A 16,026-nucleotide genomic window follows, 5' to 3' on the forward strand; every position below is an offset into this window, starting at 1 on the left:
AAATTGATCGATACTTGGGCATTAGCCTTTGGTACCGTCCAAGTTATTTATCATATCAATCGGGCTCACATAATTTTATCTGTTCGATTGCAGATTCTATTGAGAAATTGAGATATAACTCTTTGATATCTTTCTTGGTTGATCCTACTTTTTAAGCTGATGCTCTCGGAATTATATTGGAGTTAGTCCATACAGATTGCCGAACGAATTATAGGGTGTGGTTGTTATACCCCCGCTTTTTCAGGTATCGTTTTTAATATGGCTCCTTCTTCTTCTCCGGGGCATGGTGGGTTAATTTCCAATAATCGTTTTTTCAAAAAAAAAAAACGAGATTTGGTTGCAATGGATATTGTAGCCATGGTCCAAAATTTCTTCCATTCCGGTTTTATTCTTAAGGAACTAAACAATACTGTTATCTCCCTTATTCCCAAAATCAAATCCCTGATGAGGCTAGTCACTTCAGACTGATAAGTTTATGTAATACTATGTATAAAATAATATCCAAATTGTTGGTGAATAAGATGAAACCCCTTCTTGATAAGTTGATTTCTCCTTTTCAATCGTCTTATATTCCCAATAGACAAATTTAAGATAACATAATAATAGCACATGAACTGATTCACACAATGAAAAGAAAAAAGGTAGTAAAGGTTACTTGGGAATTACAATCGACATGTCGAAGGCTTTTGATAGGGTCGAATGGTCATTTTTGTTAGCAATTCTTTAAAAAATGGGTTTTTGCAGTGAGTGGTGTAATATGATTCATCAGTGTATAAGCACTACTAATTCAGTTGTCTTATTAAATGGCTCTCTGGGGCAAAAATTATCTCCAACAAGGGGAATTAGGCAAGAAGATCCTTTATCCCCTTACCTTTTTATTCTTTGTATGGAAGCGATTTCTCGTTACCTCTCTTTAGCTCAAAGAAAAGGGTTGATTCATGGTATTAAAGTTACCAATGATAGTCCCCCTATCAATCATCTGCTTTTTGTAGATGATTGTCTCATACTTGGTAATGCTAATCTGATTGAGAATAAAAACATTCTCAAAATCTTCACTGAATTCAGTAAAGGTTCTGGTGAACTTATTAATTTTCAAAAATCGGGTATATTTTTCAATGGTAAAGTGCACAACAAGTTTCAAAAAGTTTGGAAGATAAAATTGGATGATAAATATCTTGGTGCCCCGTTGTTTACTAATACTTCAAAAATTGCTTGCTTTGAGCCAATGGTTGGAAAAATTGTTAGTAGACTGAAAGGTTGGAAAAATCCTAACTTAAATGCGGCTGGTAGAGGTGTTCTTATAAATCTACTGTTGAATCCATTCCTTTATACCAAATGAATTGTTTCAGAATCCCTAAATATACCTTGAACAAAATCACTGCTCTCCAACGTGATTTTTTCTGGGGGAAAAAAGAAGGAAATCCTAAAGGGATTTATCTTAAAGGTTGGTCTGGTGTTTGCAAAGATAAAAAAAAAAGGTGGATTAGGTTTCAAAAACATTCAACTCATGAATGAAGCTATGATAACTAAGATAGGTTGGAGGTTGATTGCTTATCGTAGGTGCCTCCTCACAAAGGGGGTCGCAGTGACTAGGCTCGGGCGACTGTTTACCAAAAAATTCTTTCCGAATGGTTACATTTTAAGCAACAATTTTGAGTCGAAAATTTATGGGATACTATTCTTAAGTTAAAATACTTTCCGAATGGTGACATTTGAAACAACAATGTTGAGTCGAAACTTATTGACTCTTGGCTTTGGAAAGGCATTTCCAAAACTTTTCAGAATCTCAGGAAAGGTAGTTATTGGGAAGTTAATAATGGAGAAGATATCAACATCTGGAAAAGACAAGTGGATTCCAGGTGAAGATAATCTTGTTGCTTCTTTGGATCCTGTTGCGGCCTTGAACTTTGACAAGGTTAAAGACTTATTCAATGTCCAAAATGCGAACTGAGACTTAAACAAGCTTAAGTTGTGTTTCAATAATGAAATAATCTTAAAAATTCTTAACATCAAGATCAACATTGCTTTTAAGGACAAATTGAGATGAAACTAACTCGAACTTTTCTGTTAAGTCCATGTATAAATTTCTTGTTGATGTCAGTCCCCATAGACCTAATATCACTGTCGCTAATTCTCAGCCTTGGAAAAATTTGTGGAAAATGAAAATTTCACCTAGAATCAAAGTTTTTGTTTGGAAATGTCTTCACGACATCCTCCTTGTGGGAGACAAAATTTGCAATCTTACCTAACATAAATAACATCTGTCATTTATGTAAGTCTGAGATTGAGAGTTTAAATCATCTTTTCATGAATTGTGAATTTGTTAAAAAGGGGTGGAATTGTCCGCCTTACAACACTGATAATGTTAAAACTAAATATAACAACTTACCAAATTGGATAAAAAATTGGTTTCAAAACAGAAACAAGTTACACCATGACAATGTTAACTGGGAGAACATTTGTGCTATTACTATGTGGTTTTATGGAAAGCTAGGTGCCAGGAAGTTTTCAAGATAAGAAACTGTGTTACAAGTCTACTGCAAATCATATTATTAGTCATGTTATGGCTGAAACCAAAACAACTGATCGGTGGAAAGCAAGAATTGATGTGAATGAAGAAATGAGGGATAGTAAGGCTTATCTCGCAGTTTTTGACAACAAAAAGAGAGTTCTGAATCTCATATCATTATGTTTGTTCATGACTTGACAGGGAATTTCAGGGGTTCAAGGTGCTTCTGTGCACCCCAAGGAGTAGATAAAGATGATCATCAGAAGACCATTTTAACCGCGATGGAGTGGTTGACAAGTTGCCTGCCGTAGTGCGGTTGTGCGAGGCTTGACAGGCCGGCGTAAAAACTATGTTACACATTTTATGAGATAATCTCTAGCCTACCCGGTACTTGCTACTGGAAAAAGGCATTGGTTTTGGTTTTGGTTTTGGAGTGGTTGACAAGCTTAAATCGCAAGAATGTCACAGTTATTTGGCAGAAGTTGGAGTCATCTGGAGACTCTACCACAAGAGAAGAAGATATGAACCTGGAGAACCTTTTATTAGACTATGAATTCCACAATAACTACAATTACTTTATGTCTTTTAAATTAAAGTCTGTAATACTAAGACTGACAATTATATGTTATCTAATATGTATAGATTAAGAGTTCTTTTTGAGAGAAATTGGTCCTAGTCGGACAAGGATGTTAGAAAAATGAAGAACTGGTTTGAAGTCTTAGATAGGTTAGATCAGAGATCAAAGTATAAGTTCTACATATTGTTTCATAGGCAAGAAGAAGACCATCCTGAAATCAAAAGCAAGGCAGATGATAGTAGGGATAATGGCAGAAATGTGGACAGTTTTGGAGACTTGAATAAGGTTTATTTCGATAATGTCAACATAAGCAATGGAGATGGAAGAAACAACCATGATTTGATGGGGTTGGTAGGACAAGGAAGAAAAGCCAGAAATGTTTCAGAGGATAGCGCAAAGAGGGCATTTTCAGAAACTTAAATTATGAAAAATGAAGTACGAGTCTAGTTCCAGAAGATTTGAGTTGGATGAATACCACCATGTTATAGTTAAGTATGATCCGCAAGATAATAGCCAATCTGGACATGTAACTTCTATCACAACAATAATAATTAGTTCTCTCTTTTGCCAAAAAAAAAGAAAGAAACAAATTCCGCTATAATATAGAAGAAAACTTTTTCGAAAGAGAAGATTTTATTAAAGAGTTATTTTGTAAAAGGGTCGTAACTTTATTGTCTAATTAGGGTCTGGGTCGTGAAACATGCAGTTGATGTGTTAGGATCGAAAACTAACCTTGACCGTCAACTTTATTTACGAAAATGCCCTTGTAAAATAGATAAATGATATGATATCCCGACCCCAGTTAAAAACTTAACCAGGAAAATTAAGGGCTAACTGAAATTTATATAAAAATTCACACAACTTAATGTGCAGCTTCTTTGCGTTTTCTCTCTCCAGAAACTCCGTTTAAGAATCTTAGATTAGATTTTGATTCGATCATCAGTTGAATGTCTACATAGTGGTCGAAATTAGTGCATCTTCATCAACGGTTCTTAAGCATACAGGTTCAAAATGAAATATTTAATGGAGCGATTGTGAAGCAGGAGAAAGAAGTATTGGGGGATCTTAATAGTTACTGACCTCTTAACGGATCAGTACATTTAATTGATGAAGACGAAGAACACTCTGTAAAATTGGGGGTAGGGCTCTGTCTTGAAAAAAATTAGGTTTCGATTTTTATTTCGTTTTCTCTGTGGACTATCTTGATGAATTTGAAATTTTATTTCTTTAATTTATTTCTATTTAATATCTTTGTCAAATTTAGTTTCTTCAACTTGTTGTCTTACTGATTCAATCAAAATTCAACTCAATATTTTGGATCGATCTGGGCATTTTTGATTTCACGGTAAATATCGAAATTTTACTTGAAGAAGATGGAAAAGGACGAGAGCTATATAACTTTAACAGTATTATACCGTCAAAGCTAGTCAAAGTATTATACCGTCAAAGCTAGTCAACTGATGGTTACGTGCTTTGCAAAATAAAAATGGTCAAGTAACTATTTTTTAGCGGTCTTTGATTAGTCTACAACCCTAATGGATCAACTGCATGTTTCACGACCCATATCCTAATTAGATAACAAATTTACGAGTCTTTTACAAAATATCTCCATATTAAAAGAAAAAAAAGAGAACCAAGGAGTAATTCAAGGTCAATTACATACACATTAGAGTATCCCAATTACTCCAAATGAGATTTGGATGGACATACTTGAAAATGTCGTTATCACAAGACCATAAAACTACCAAATGCTTGACCAAATCAATATAGAAGAAAACTTATCAACTAAAAAAGCATTATGTTTCGAAAAGAAAAAGAAAATTGAAAAAGCATCGAGCAAAGTTCACTACAACAACAAATAAACGATGGTAACTGAATTTACTTATTATCGAGTCTATGCCGTTATGAGTACGCTCTAGTATATATGAATACAAAAAGAATATAAAATCCCCAAAAGGGAAACGGAAAAGTAAAGAAGATTAAAGAAGGTAAAGAAGCTGTGTAATCAAATAATAGCTTTACATGATTCCTTCGTATTATATATATGAAATGCTGAGCATCAAACGATGTTAATCTAGCCAGTAGTGGAATGCAGGATCAATTCCCCCATACAAAATAACAGACACAAAAAGTGGAGAATCTTACAGCACTCTTAACTTCTTCCTCACACTTGGTTCACTTGGTATGGCTCTCTTTTATCACCATTTTTATTAGTTTTAGTTTCACTAATCACTGTTAAACCTTTCTACTTACAACTTTCTTGTCAGAGACCAAAAAAAGGAAAAAGAAGCGCGCACACAGACTTTTTCTTACATTTCTGTTAGACTATACTATTCGACATGCATTCGGATTTTCATCGCTAAATATTGATGTAATGTTGTTCCCATTCCTGTTGTCGCTGTTTTGATATCCGTTATCCCGATTGTAATAATCCTCGTTGTAGTAGTGTTCCATCCTATTAGAACGGGGCTGTCGAAGCGGTGCATATTCATATTCAGAAACAGAAGGTGTTGGTGTATAGTTGTTATAACTATGAGTTACGGAAACCGGAGCCAGAGGTTCAGGTCTGGAGCCATGAACATAAACTGGGGGCTCAGGCCTCGACCCATGAACGTAAATTGGTGGTTCAGGTCTGGAGCCATGACTATAGATGGGAGGTTCAGGTCTCGACCCATGAACGTAAATTGGGGGTTCAGGTCTGGACCCATAACTGTAGATGGGAGGTTCAGGTCTGGATCGATGATTGTAAAAAGGAGGATTAGGTATTGGCCCATGGCTGTAAATGGGAGGTTCAGGTCTTGACGCATGAAGATAAGCTGGGGGATCATGTCTAGACCCGTGGCTGTAAACAGGTGGTTGCGGTCTGAACCCATGACCTTTAGGATAATTGCTCCAGTACCCGGGATGATTTTCAGGTGGATAGTTGCTAGATTGACCATTGTAATCACGTTGGCGGTGGTGAATTACGTGAATCTCTCCGACATCCCTTGGCATTGAATGGTACAAGGGCAAGTCTTCATCTGCTTCGGCAGCTATTGGTGATGGGTGTATTTCTAGAGCTGGATTTTCAGGTGGTGGCGGGTCATTTGGTGGTTCTGGTTGTGGGTTGTTTTCAGCATTAGGAGGAGATTCTGTGTTAAGTGGTGGTGGTTGTTCACCTTCTGGTATTGGTGGTGGTGGTTCTGATCCCTCTGGAGGAGCTTCTGATGCTTCATCTGTGTGCACACAAACACTGCCTATAATTTTCCTCGTCTTCCTGATAGCTTTAACCATCTTTTCCTTGTCGGCCCATCCGATTATAATCAACTTTTGTTGAGGAAAATCAATATGGATATCACATATACCTGCACCCCCAAAAAATTCACACAACTTTTAAAATTTATTTCTCCAAGAATGCATTTCTACTATTGAATCGCAAATTAAGATATACTATTACCGTTGATGCCGTGTAAAGCTTTCTTGAGCTTATGAACACAACCGTTACAGTCCATTCTGACTTGTATTTCTGTAACTCGCGGTTTCTGTAGAATTTGAAACTAAGACCATCATTAGGTTTAGGAATTGCACACACAATGTTGTAAGTCCTAGTTTTGAATCAAATTTAAAGCTGTTCGTGAAACACCCAAAGAACACTACTACTTTTTCAAATATTTGTGATTATTAGAGGAATTAATTGGGTTGAGAGGTGTACCTCTAATTCAGGAACCATGACTGAGCTACAAGAGAGCTAGAGCAAGCAAAAGAAAGAAGTGCTTCTGGTTTTTATATGAGTATGAAATGAGAATTAAGTTGTGAAGTATGGAATTAATGAATGAAGAATCAAGTCAAGTTGTATATAATGGCTGAAAGAGAGGCAAGGAATCATTGTCTAAGCCAAAGAGCATTTTCTTTCTTTTCTTTTCTATGGACGGCCAATGATATCCAGAGATTAAAAAAGAAAACTTTAGAAATATCTAGAAGAGCTGGGGGGGGGGAGGAGATATCCAGAGATTTGAGTCTTAAATTAGAATCTACCTAAACAGAATACGGTATGCTTATCGTTCCTTAGTCGACACCATCGACTAGTGCTCATGGTTCACACGTAAAGCAGAAGATCCAATGGTGACTAGGCGATGGAATTAATAGTACTCTTCAAATTGGAAAAGTAAAGTGAACACAGTGCTGAAGCCAAAAAAACAAAGTTTCTTTTGATGAAAGGATATGCAAGCATTTTTCTAGGCCTTTATTCCTTTTGTACTGAGGTGAGAAAAAAAAATTAAGAAAACAAGTCTAGTTAGCCTTCTTTGTAGTGATCATATCTTGTAAAGGTCTAAATTAGCAAATTTCATAGAAAGATTGATAATAACCTGGGCACCAATGAAACTGAGAAAAATATCAACAAAAATAAATAGTATACGTGTAACCGATCCGTCCGTAATCGATCAATCTAGTTAGTTATTATATGCTACTGATCGATAATCAGATTTGATTCCCCTTTTATTTTAGACCCATATATGAAATGTGTGCCTTTGTAGTTATGGTCAGTCTTTTAACTTCTCACCTAGAAAAGAAGACGTGAATAATTTCCTTTAAGCAAAAGAAACAATGTAAAGCAACCAGGGGGTGTCAATTGTGAAGGACGTTTATGGCATTATGTAACACGCTAAAATTTAAGCACAACATTAGAACGACGTTCAACACGGCACAACATGATGGTTTTATGTGTTGTGTTGTGACATGATAATCTGCACATTGACACGACCCCAACAAGCGATACAGATAACGGTACATCGTGACATATTTCGGAGCATATATTTTCACAAAAACATTACACTTAATTCTTTGGCACAACACGATGTGTGTCACAGCCCTAAAAGCGGTCACTTGTTTGAAAACAATGGGTATTTGATTATGTTCACAGTATGAATACAGTTTACACTCAAAATAATAATAATTCGAACTTAAAACCTGTAAGCAACTCAGCCAACTTGAGCTTTACATCATGTTGAAGCCATGAGTTCAAATTGCGGTTGCAAAAGAAAAAAGATGCACATGCACAACTACAAAAAGACAACAACATCACAGACAGACATACAATAGAGCTGCAGAATTTTTCTTTTTATGCGCTCCTCCTCCTTTCAACTGTTTTAGTATTTCTGTTTCTTCTTCTCCTCTTCTCTGCATATGCAACAAGTTCGATATTGACAAAATAAACAACAAAAAGAAAATTCGAGCTCCTCTAATCATATGCACAAATCAAACCAAAAAGATTGGCCAGCTTATCTCTTCGGGAGATACCGTACCACCACACTAGTACAAGCAACTGGAGTATTGCTGTGTTAATCGTTTAGAAGACAAAAAACCTCCTCTCCTATCTCTCTACTAAATCCACAATGAAACCTGGAAATGACTTATTTTATCATCTTTAAACCAGTATGTATTTACTTGCCATACCCACTACTTTTCTTCTTCCCTGCCGTAGAGACTGGCTGTCGCCCGTTCTTGTGAAGAGGTGGGCCGACTCCATTTGACATCTTACGAGACGGTGATGCCGCAAGTGATGGAATTGAAGAACTCTTATTTACTGGACTATGATCTGGGATCCTTCCAGGAATTTGGCTAGGTTTCCTCAACTTGGAACCAAGGCTAGTTGGTACACTGGAAACTCTAGGGATATGTTGTTGATATAGCAAATCTGGTTCTGAGGTAGAGTCACTAGTTACGGCGTCTATATCTGAATCATCGGGTGTACCCATCTCAGACCGTGTTCCAGCAACTCCATTACATTTTTGTTCTGGATGGTTTTTCGTATTAGATTTTTGGTAGAAGAGTTCGGGCAACTTACTGTTGACAGCATCCCAATGTCCTTGAGCTGGGGATTCTTTTCCATTTGCCATTTCTAGTTTGTTCACCATCACTTTATCAACCCAGTCTTTAGATGCTAATTCTTTCTCGTCTGCAGCTTGCTTACGGGCAGCAGCAGCGCCTTTGACAATTTCAGAATATAAAGGTAATGACCCGCTAGTAGGTGATCGGACGTATTCAAATTCAGAGACAGATAGTTCAGGTCTGGAGCCATGAATATAAAGAGGAATTTCAGGTTTGGATCCATGAGTGTAGACAGGAGTTTCAGGCTTAGATCCATGTAAAGATAATGACCCGCCGGTATTCTTTGTTGCAAGTGGTATTTCAGGGGTGGAGGATATTGAACTCGAGGATACTGAACGTGTTAAGTTCCCTCCTGATTCTGCCCCATCTTTTCTTGCCAAGGCAGCCTTGAGCCTAGAAATCTTCAAAATGAGAACAGAAATTAATTTAGGTGGAATGTTCTCTTACTGTAAACTTTTGCCAGTATACTTTTCCAGGAGAATGTTCTCATTGTACAAGAAAAATAAAATAGAAGCATGAGATAAGGAGAGAAGAGTGTGAAAACCTGCTCTTTGAGCTCTTTGACGTCTCCACTTTCTGTGTTAGATTTGGCGGCACCAAGCTCGACAGTAGCAACCCGCTCAGCAAACTTGAGTGTGCTTAGTGTTTCTAGAACAGCATCAGGATCAGGGCTTATGTGCACGAACATGAGTGTCTTGGCTTGTCCACCTTAATTTACATGTAAAAGAAAAAGATGATAAGTGCGAGAGACTTGTTACAGCTAGCAGTGTTCAAATTTTATAACTCTTACCAAGAGAATCTTGAAGGAGCTGTGTAAGTTTGCTATTCCTATAAGGAACATGAGCATTCTTTTGGGCAAGAGAAGCGATAACATCTCCTAGAGCAGAAAGAGATTTGTTGATATGAAGTGCTTCCTTGAGTCTATCTCCTGTTACTTCTGATTTGTTGACTCTCTCGCTTCCTGCCAGGTCTACCAAATGCATACACCCGCGGAGAGTGTTTCCAGATGTCAAGTCTTTTCCTTGAACATGAACGGTTAGACAGCTGCACAGGGATTTTGGATTAAACATAGACACTAGTAAATGAATTGCTCCAGAGTGAGCAGAATGGCTAACGTGTTATCTAAAAACAAGACAAAATAGTATATATACCTGTGAGAGCGACTACTTCGGTCATTGAGGGCAGTTGAGCTAACGGCACGGTTCCTTTGCCCAGCATTCATCAGCTCAATAACATCGGATGTTGATGTAACTGGTACGAGGTTTGCATCCGGCACGTTAAGCCCCTGAGAACTGTTTCGAATTTCCAATGTGTTTATAGGTTAAAGAATTCCAGTTCCATGATGAAAAATGTAAAAGAAAACTCCAACTCTATGAAGAAAAAGTGTCAAACACAGGAAAATACTGAATTAAGACGATAAAATGTGCCAAGGATATTTTTTGTTAAGTCCATCGGAGACTAGAAGATCTCTAACTTGCTCATTATATATCTCCATCATCTGTACAGAAACTTCGTAACGGAATGTCTCCTTCCTTTCCTCTGACAGATAAAATAAGTCATTCAACGCCCTGAAATTCACACCTTGGGTCTCCTCTGTAAGCTCATTAGGTCCTGTCTGAATATGTAAACCACATGAATCAACACAAATAGTTATTCTCTATCCAACATCCATAGAAGTGTTAGGAATGAGAATCGAATTACTGACTATCGAAATTTTTACCAAGGCATTGGACTATTCAAGCACAACTACTACTTTAAACAGGAGAACATACATTAGCATTATGTTATCTTTTGATTTCGTAACTGTTAGAATGACTCACCATAGTGTGAGTTTTCCCTGATCCGGTTTGGCCATAAGCAAATATGCAAACGTTAAACCCATCTAGAACGGATCGGATCAGTGGCTGAGTATCCAAAAAGACCTCCTCTGCAATAAATAAAAACAACAATTAGTCTTTGCAAACACACATTATGCAAGTGGGAAACATGATGTGGTTAAAAGCAACCTTGAGTTGCCGATGGACCAAAAACTTTGTTGAATATGAACGATTTGCGTGCTTCTTTGCCGTTCTTAGAAAGGGTGATAATTTCAATGCTTCCCTCATCTATGTGATCGACAATACTTGATCGGCCTGCTTGTCCAGGTAAAAAGGGTCTCACTCGGCAGTAAACCCTTATGCTTCCTAATGGACAGATATTCATAAGTTCCTGTGTAAAACTTCTCCTAAATGAAATAATTGTAATGTAACTGGTAAATTTACCTTTAAGATCTTGTACTTGATTGTATAACTTACGGTTCTCCTCCAAAACTCTATGGTATCGGGAAGCAGCATGCGTTAAAACATTCAAGTGCTTACCGAAATCATTGAACTCTTCACGGAATTTTATTTGAATGTGCTGCATACCCTCCTTTGTATTATGAAGTGCATGTTTTAGTTCCTGAACATTTCGCTTTTGTTGATCGAGGAGTTGTTGTTGCTTTAAAAGTTCACTGGTTTTATTTTTAAGCCTCAACTCCTCCTCTTTCCTAATCTTTTCCCTCTCTTCAGCGATAACCTTTTCCTTGATTTCTTCGTACACCCTACGCTTTACTTCTTCTTCATCAATAAGCTTTTGCTTCATATGTTCATCTTCCGCTATCTCCTCTAAGGTACATACTTGTTCGCCTTGTGTTATCTCACTGGCACTTTCTTTGTCGCCTTCTTCCGCTTCTGTAGCAATTTTTTGATCGACAATCTCTGAAGTATTTTCTTCAGCATCTTTCTCTATGTCAGTGTTTTCAACATGAATGGTCTCAACAACGGAGTTGTTGTCATCGACTGCTGCTGCATCCTCTGGGGGTGTTTTCATCTGTTTAATCGTGTTTTAGTCGGCTAACAAAGAGTTATATGACCATTGATTGATACTATTCAACTGTCAGACACATTTTACACTACTAAAAGGTTTCGATGTAAGAATACCTCCAATTCACCAGAAGTTGTTTCAGGGAGCGATTTGTCACCATCAGGTACAACTGAACCATCTAGAGTTGTTTCCATCTGTACAAATGTAAAGGTGAGCAAACATAAGATAAAACAATAAAACCTAAACTTTTCAAAGAAAGGTAGCAAATTTCAGAACAGATAAAACCTTACCGCTGCATTGTGGCTTTTAAGGCGACGCTCAAACTCCTCCATAACCTTACTTAGCATGGATTCTACAAGCTTCAATTAACAAGGCACAGAAAATATTTGTTCAGACTTGTCTTGGTTAATACATACAAGGTACTGAAATTGTTAACAGAATCATGGAGAGGAACATTCTTTCCTACCATTGGAACTTCTTCAGGCCTCTTATCGCACAAAGCAGCACGAACAAGGGCGTTCAAAGAATTACTAGTGACCTGCAAATGAGGTTGACAGCTATTGCGCTTAAAAAAATTACATATTATGACTCTGGCAAGTGACTACTTCACACCAAAATAGTAAAGCTTACCTACCATTTCAGTTACAGGTTCATCCGCAAGATCATCATTTGAGTTCTCAGCATCTTCCAATAACTTTTCATCCGTGGACTGAGTCCTCGATAATGAAGTCATGAAAAGATCTGAATTTCTCCGGACTATTTTCCCCGGCGTATTATTAGATTTCGAAGTCCCAGCAAATTTCCACAAACTATTCCCACCATTTTGTTTCCAGTCACTATATGATTTCAGTGCTAAAACACAATTCACTATCCTTCCAGATTTTCCTCCCTACAAGAAGTTCAACCGAAAAAAATCCGAAACTCAACATGTTAACCATAAGCTGAATACAAATAAACCCCAACCCCAAAAAAGAAACAGCTCGACTGCACCAAATTCAGTAGCAGAAAGTCAGAGAGATATTGACCCACCAAGCCTATTCCCCCCACCACACAAACACGCAGCATATCACACAACATATCTCACCTGTTCAAAATCAGATGGTTCGAACACTGGAATACCAATCTCTTGCACAGTATCAAGGAAATTCCGTACATTCTCGAAGTACTGATACGCTGATAGAGCAGATCCTCCATCAGGTACTGGAATAGCTGGTTTCTCGACCACCTAAAAACATCATATTTAACAATGACTAAAAACATAGAAACAAGGGCAAGTTATCACAAAATGCAGGTGTCATCGATCATATTATAGTTATTTACCCTCGGAACGGATCCAGGATCAACTTTGTTAAGTGCACTACAAAGAATGATACCACTTCTTAATCCAAGTCTAAATTCTTCTTCTGATGGTTCTTCTGGTAAATCTTTCGATAATACGAACCCGACCGTCTTTCTTAGCCATGCTGCGGCTTCATATCTCCTCAATGCTGCGATAATCCCATTATCAAATTTCATTTACAAAAAAAAAAAAAAAAACGCGATTCAAATGCCTTCAAAAAAAATAAAATAAGTAGGAATCTCCATTGAAATCAATAAAAGGGTTGAATGAGAATTGTACCTGATTCTTCTGCTTTTCTTGAAACCATATCGATGTTTCTAACACGTGTTCCATTTTGCTTAAGTACATCTTCAACGACAGAAGCTACGGAGAATGGTATAATAACTTCTTTTGCCATTAAATCCAAGAATTGAAAACAGAGTTGTTACCACCAAATTTTCATGAAAAAGTTCAGACTTTTTAACAGAATCAAACCCAAAATAGAAAATTTTAGTGACCCATTAGAGATTTCCAACAATGCAACCTAATGTATGAGTAATTCTATCAATTAGACAAAGAAAATTGAAAGAATTAGAAATCCCCTGTGTTTTTACCCTATTTTCCCCAGTTTCTATGAGTTGAACCTTGTTCTTTTTATGACAATCATCAGAGTTTGTTATAATGAAGAGACAGAGATGGGTTTACAAATGAATTTAGAAAAGAGAAACAGAGATTTTAAAATAGAAAAGTTGTAATTATGAAAGCTCTGTTTCTCTTCTGTCTTTTTTTCCCTTTTACTTGTTTTTTCGCTTTCTTTTGTTTTTCTAAAATGTGAAGAAAACACTAATACCGAACCTTACTCCGAATCTATTGATGAAAATAACGGTTTTTCTAAGATTAGGAAAATGTATTTAAAACACTAGTTTTCCTCTTTTTGCCCCATGAGATTTCGGCTTTGCCTAAAAATTGTGTGATATTTTGGGATTATTACTAGGCCAAAATAGATGTCATAGACTCATAGGAAAACTCCCCCACCCCAACCAACTCCGTTTACCACCGCCACCGGTGATATGATTCACTGGCCATATTGGATACTATCTCAATGCAAGACCGCATTTTTGATTTTTTTGGATACTTTCCCAATGCAAGACCCCATTTTTGATTTTTTTTTCTTTGATGTTGGAATGGTTTTTAGTACGTTGGAAATCAATTGCTTGAGCTGATTGATTGACATGTGGGGGATCGTCGTGCGACCGTCTCTTTTACATTTTTGTTCTCTTGATTCAAAATTTCAATGGAATACTTGCCTTTTCTTTCTTTTTTTTAATCGTAAATAACTTAAACAAAGAAAATCCTAATAGTTTATGAAGAACCGTGCTACGTTGACACCCAATATTACCCCATAAAATCGGGTAGAATGATCCGGCGGCTGAGAAGGGGTTCGTTCTTATCATTTGGATATTAAAAGGTTGAAGTAGGTCCCGCTATTATTCACACGGTTTTGTTCCCGGGATATAAATCATTTTGTGGGAATGTTATAAGAACAAGTCTTATGGTGGAATCCAAGCTATTCCAAGTGTGGAAAAATCATGGAATATCAAGTCTAGTGACATCCAAGTTGGGGTCTTTTACAGAAAATCCAAGTAGGGTTTCATGATTTCGTGGAAGGGTCCGTGGAATCCATGGAAACGCTAATAAGAATAGCGTAAAACGCTATTAAGAATAGCGCGCTAAAAACGCTAATAAGAATAGCGTTGAGCGCTATTAAGAATAGAGCTTTTTTTTATCCGTAGATTTAAGATGAGCTGTTGAAAATCTAACTGCTGAGATAAAAGTTATATTCTTAATAGCACAAGGTAGCGCTAATCTTAATAGCTCTACTTGGTGCTATTAAGAATAGCACTTAGCGCTATTAAGAATAGTGTTTCTACTATTCCACCAATACACTTACACTTCCATCTACAATTCCAAGTGCTGAGGTGGCATGGAAGATGGAAGATGGATGGATTCCACCATAAGACTTGCTCTAAATACCCTCCATTTTGGTTGACCTTGCACAAATACCTCTAAGGTTAAAAATTAAGTTTTTTGGAGTCAACTTGAGAAAGTTGCTTCCACTTTTTTGGAAGCAACTTATGTAAAATTGCGTCCACTTCTGGAAGCAATTTGTGCTAGTCGTATCCATTTTTAGAAGCAACTTGTGCTAGTTGCTTCCACTTTTCAGAAGGTAGGGGTATTTTTAAAATTGAATAAGGGTATATTTCAAGAGATAGATTTTGAGGGATATTTAAATAATCTTCCATCATTTTTGGTTTATGAATGCATACTTGACAATACTTTTTAATTCAAAAAAGGTACATTGTGTGCCCGATCATTTTGCTGCCGTGTTTGGAAATCTAATAATTGAGTCCGAGTGTTTGATTGTTTTATTGATTTGGCATCCTTCTCCTCCTTTGGGGTGGATATCTATTACTGTTGTTGGATTTATGGATCTTTATGCGATATTATTCTTGTAAGCTCACTTATGTTGGCATCTTTATGCGACATTATTCTTGTAAGCTCACTTATGTTGCAGCACTACAATTCCAATGTTTTTCCTATAGAAGTAGGAGAAATGCACGGAATAAAGATTGCCCTAACCAACGGGGAATAGCCAGTTAGCCAGGGTCGGACTCTCGAATTATAGGTTACAAGTTCGAGTCGCGCTGTCCGTAAAATAAAACAGAATATAGAGGATTGCTCTCGCAAAGACAGCATATCTAAAGTTTAGTCATGTCTTGTTGGAGAGTGATGCTCATGCGTTGCTAGAGAGTGATGCTCATGCGTTGCTAGAGAGTGACGCTCGTACTTTAACAGAAAATATCAACTTGGAGGACTTTGATGGTTCTTCCACTACTAATGCTTAGTGGA

General features: G+C 37.1%; 3 protein-coding genes across 3 annotated transcripts; 1 reads left to right on the forward strand and 2 right to left on the reverse strand.

The window, feature by feature from the left end:
* The first annotated feature begins 730 nt into the window (after nt 1-730).
* LOC113360397 lies at nt 731-1,339 on the forward strand. The gene has a single exon (XM_026603908.1). The coding sequence runs from the start codon at nt 731-733 to the stop codon at nt 1,337-1,339; it is 609 nt and encodes a 202-aa protein (XP_026459693.1).
* Nucleotides 1,340-5,069: 3,730 nt separating this feature from the next.
* LOC113358190 (leucine-rich repeat extensin-like protein 3) lies at nt 5,070-6,927 on the reverse strand. Its single transcript, XM_026601720.1, has 3 exons — nt 6,778-6,927; nt 6,523-6,607; nt 5,070-6,430 (listed from the first exon to the last, which is right to left on the reverse strand). Exons 1-3 carry the CDS (start codon nt 6,793-6,795, stop codon nt 5,412-5,414), a joined length of 1,122 nt encoding a protein of 373 aa, XP_026457505.1. The 5' UTR covers nt 6,796-6,927; the 3' UTR covers nt 5,070-5,411.
* A 1,022-nt stretch (nt 6,928-7,949) lies between these two features.
* LOC113358191 (kinesin-like protein KIN-14F) lies at nt 7,950-14,340 on the reverse strand. The gene is made up of 15 exons (XM_026601722.1): nt 13,417-14,340; nt 13,119-13,285; nt 12,883-13,023; nt 12,433-12,687; nt 12,265-12,336; nt 12,089-12,157; nt 11,915-11,992; nt 11,216-11,804; nt 10,961-11,137; nt 10,775-10,881; nt 10,391-10,569; nt 10,106-10,264; nt 9,745-9,998; nt 9,499-9,662; nt 7,950-9,355 (listed from the first exon to the last, which is right to left on the reverse strand). The coding sequence occupies exons 1-15, from the start codon at nt 13,532-13,534 to the stop codon at nt 8,507-8,509; spliced, it is 3,378 nt and encodes a 1,125-aa protein (XP_026457507.1). The 5' UTR covers nt 13,535-14,340; the 3' UTR covers nt 7,950-8,506.
* Nucleotides 14,341-16,026: the final 1,686 nt, after the last annotated feature.

This window comes from Papaver somniferum, chromosome 3, assembly GCF_003573695.1.
Source record: "Papaver somniferum cultivar HN1 chromosome 3, ASM357369v1, whole genome shotgun sequence".
NCBI classification, from domain to species: domain Eukaryota; kingdom Viridiplantae; phylum Streptophyta; class Magnoliopsida; order Ranunculales; family Papaveraceae; genus Papaver; species Papaver somniferum.

What these genes read in the sequence shown, in the direction of transcription:
- LOC113360397 (XM_026603908.1), top strand. Translation starts at nt 731, where the DNA reads ATGGGTTTTTGCAGTGAGTGGTGTAATATGATTCATCAGTGTATAAGC.
- LOC113358190 (XM_026601720.1), bottom strand. An exon ending in AGCTTTACACGGCATCAACG is followed by an intron (nt 6,431 to 6,522) that starts GTAATAGTATAT and finishes TTGGGGGTGCAG; the next exon opens with GTATATGTGATATCCATATT.
- LOC113358191 (XM_026601722.1), bottom strand. Translation starts at nt 13,534, where the DNA reads ATGGCAAAAGAAGTTATTATACCATTCTCCGTAGCTTCTGTCGTTGAA. An exon ending in CAACTTCTGGTGAATTGGAG is followed by an intron (nt 11,805 to 11,914) that starts GTATTCTTACAT and finishes ACGATTAAACAG; the next exon opens with ATGAAAACACCCCCAGAGGA. An exon ending in TCCGATGGACTTAACAAAAA is followed by an intron (nt 10,265 to 10,390) that starts ATATCCTTGGCA and finishes ACCTATAAACAC; the next exon opens with ATTGGAAATTCGAAACAGTT.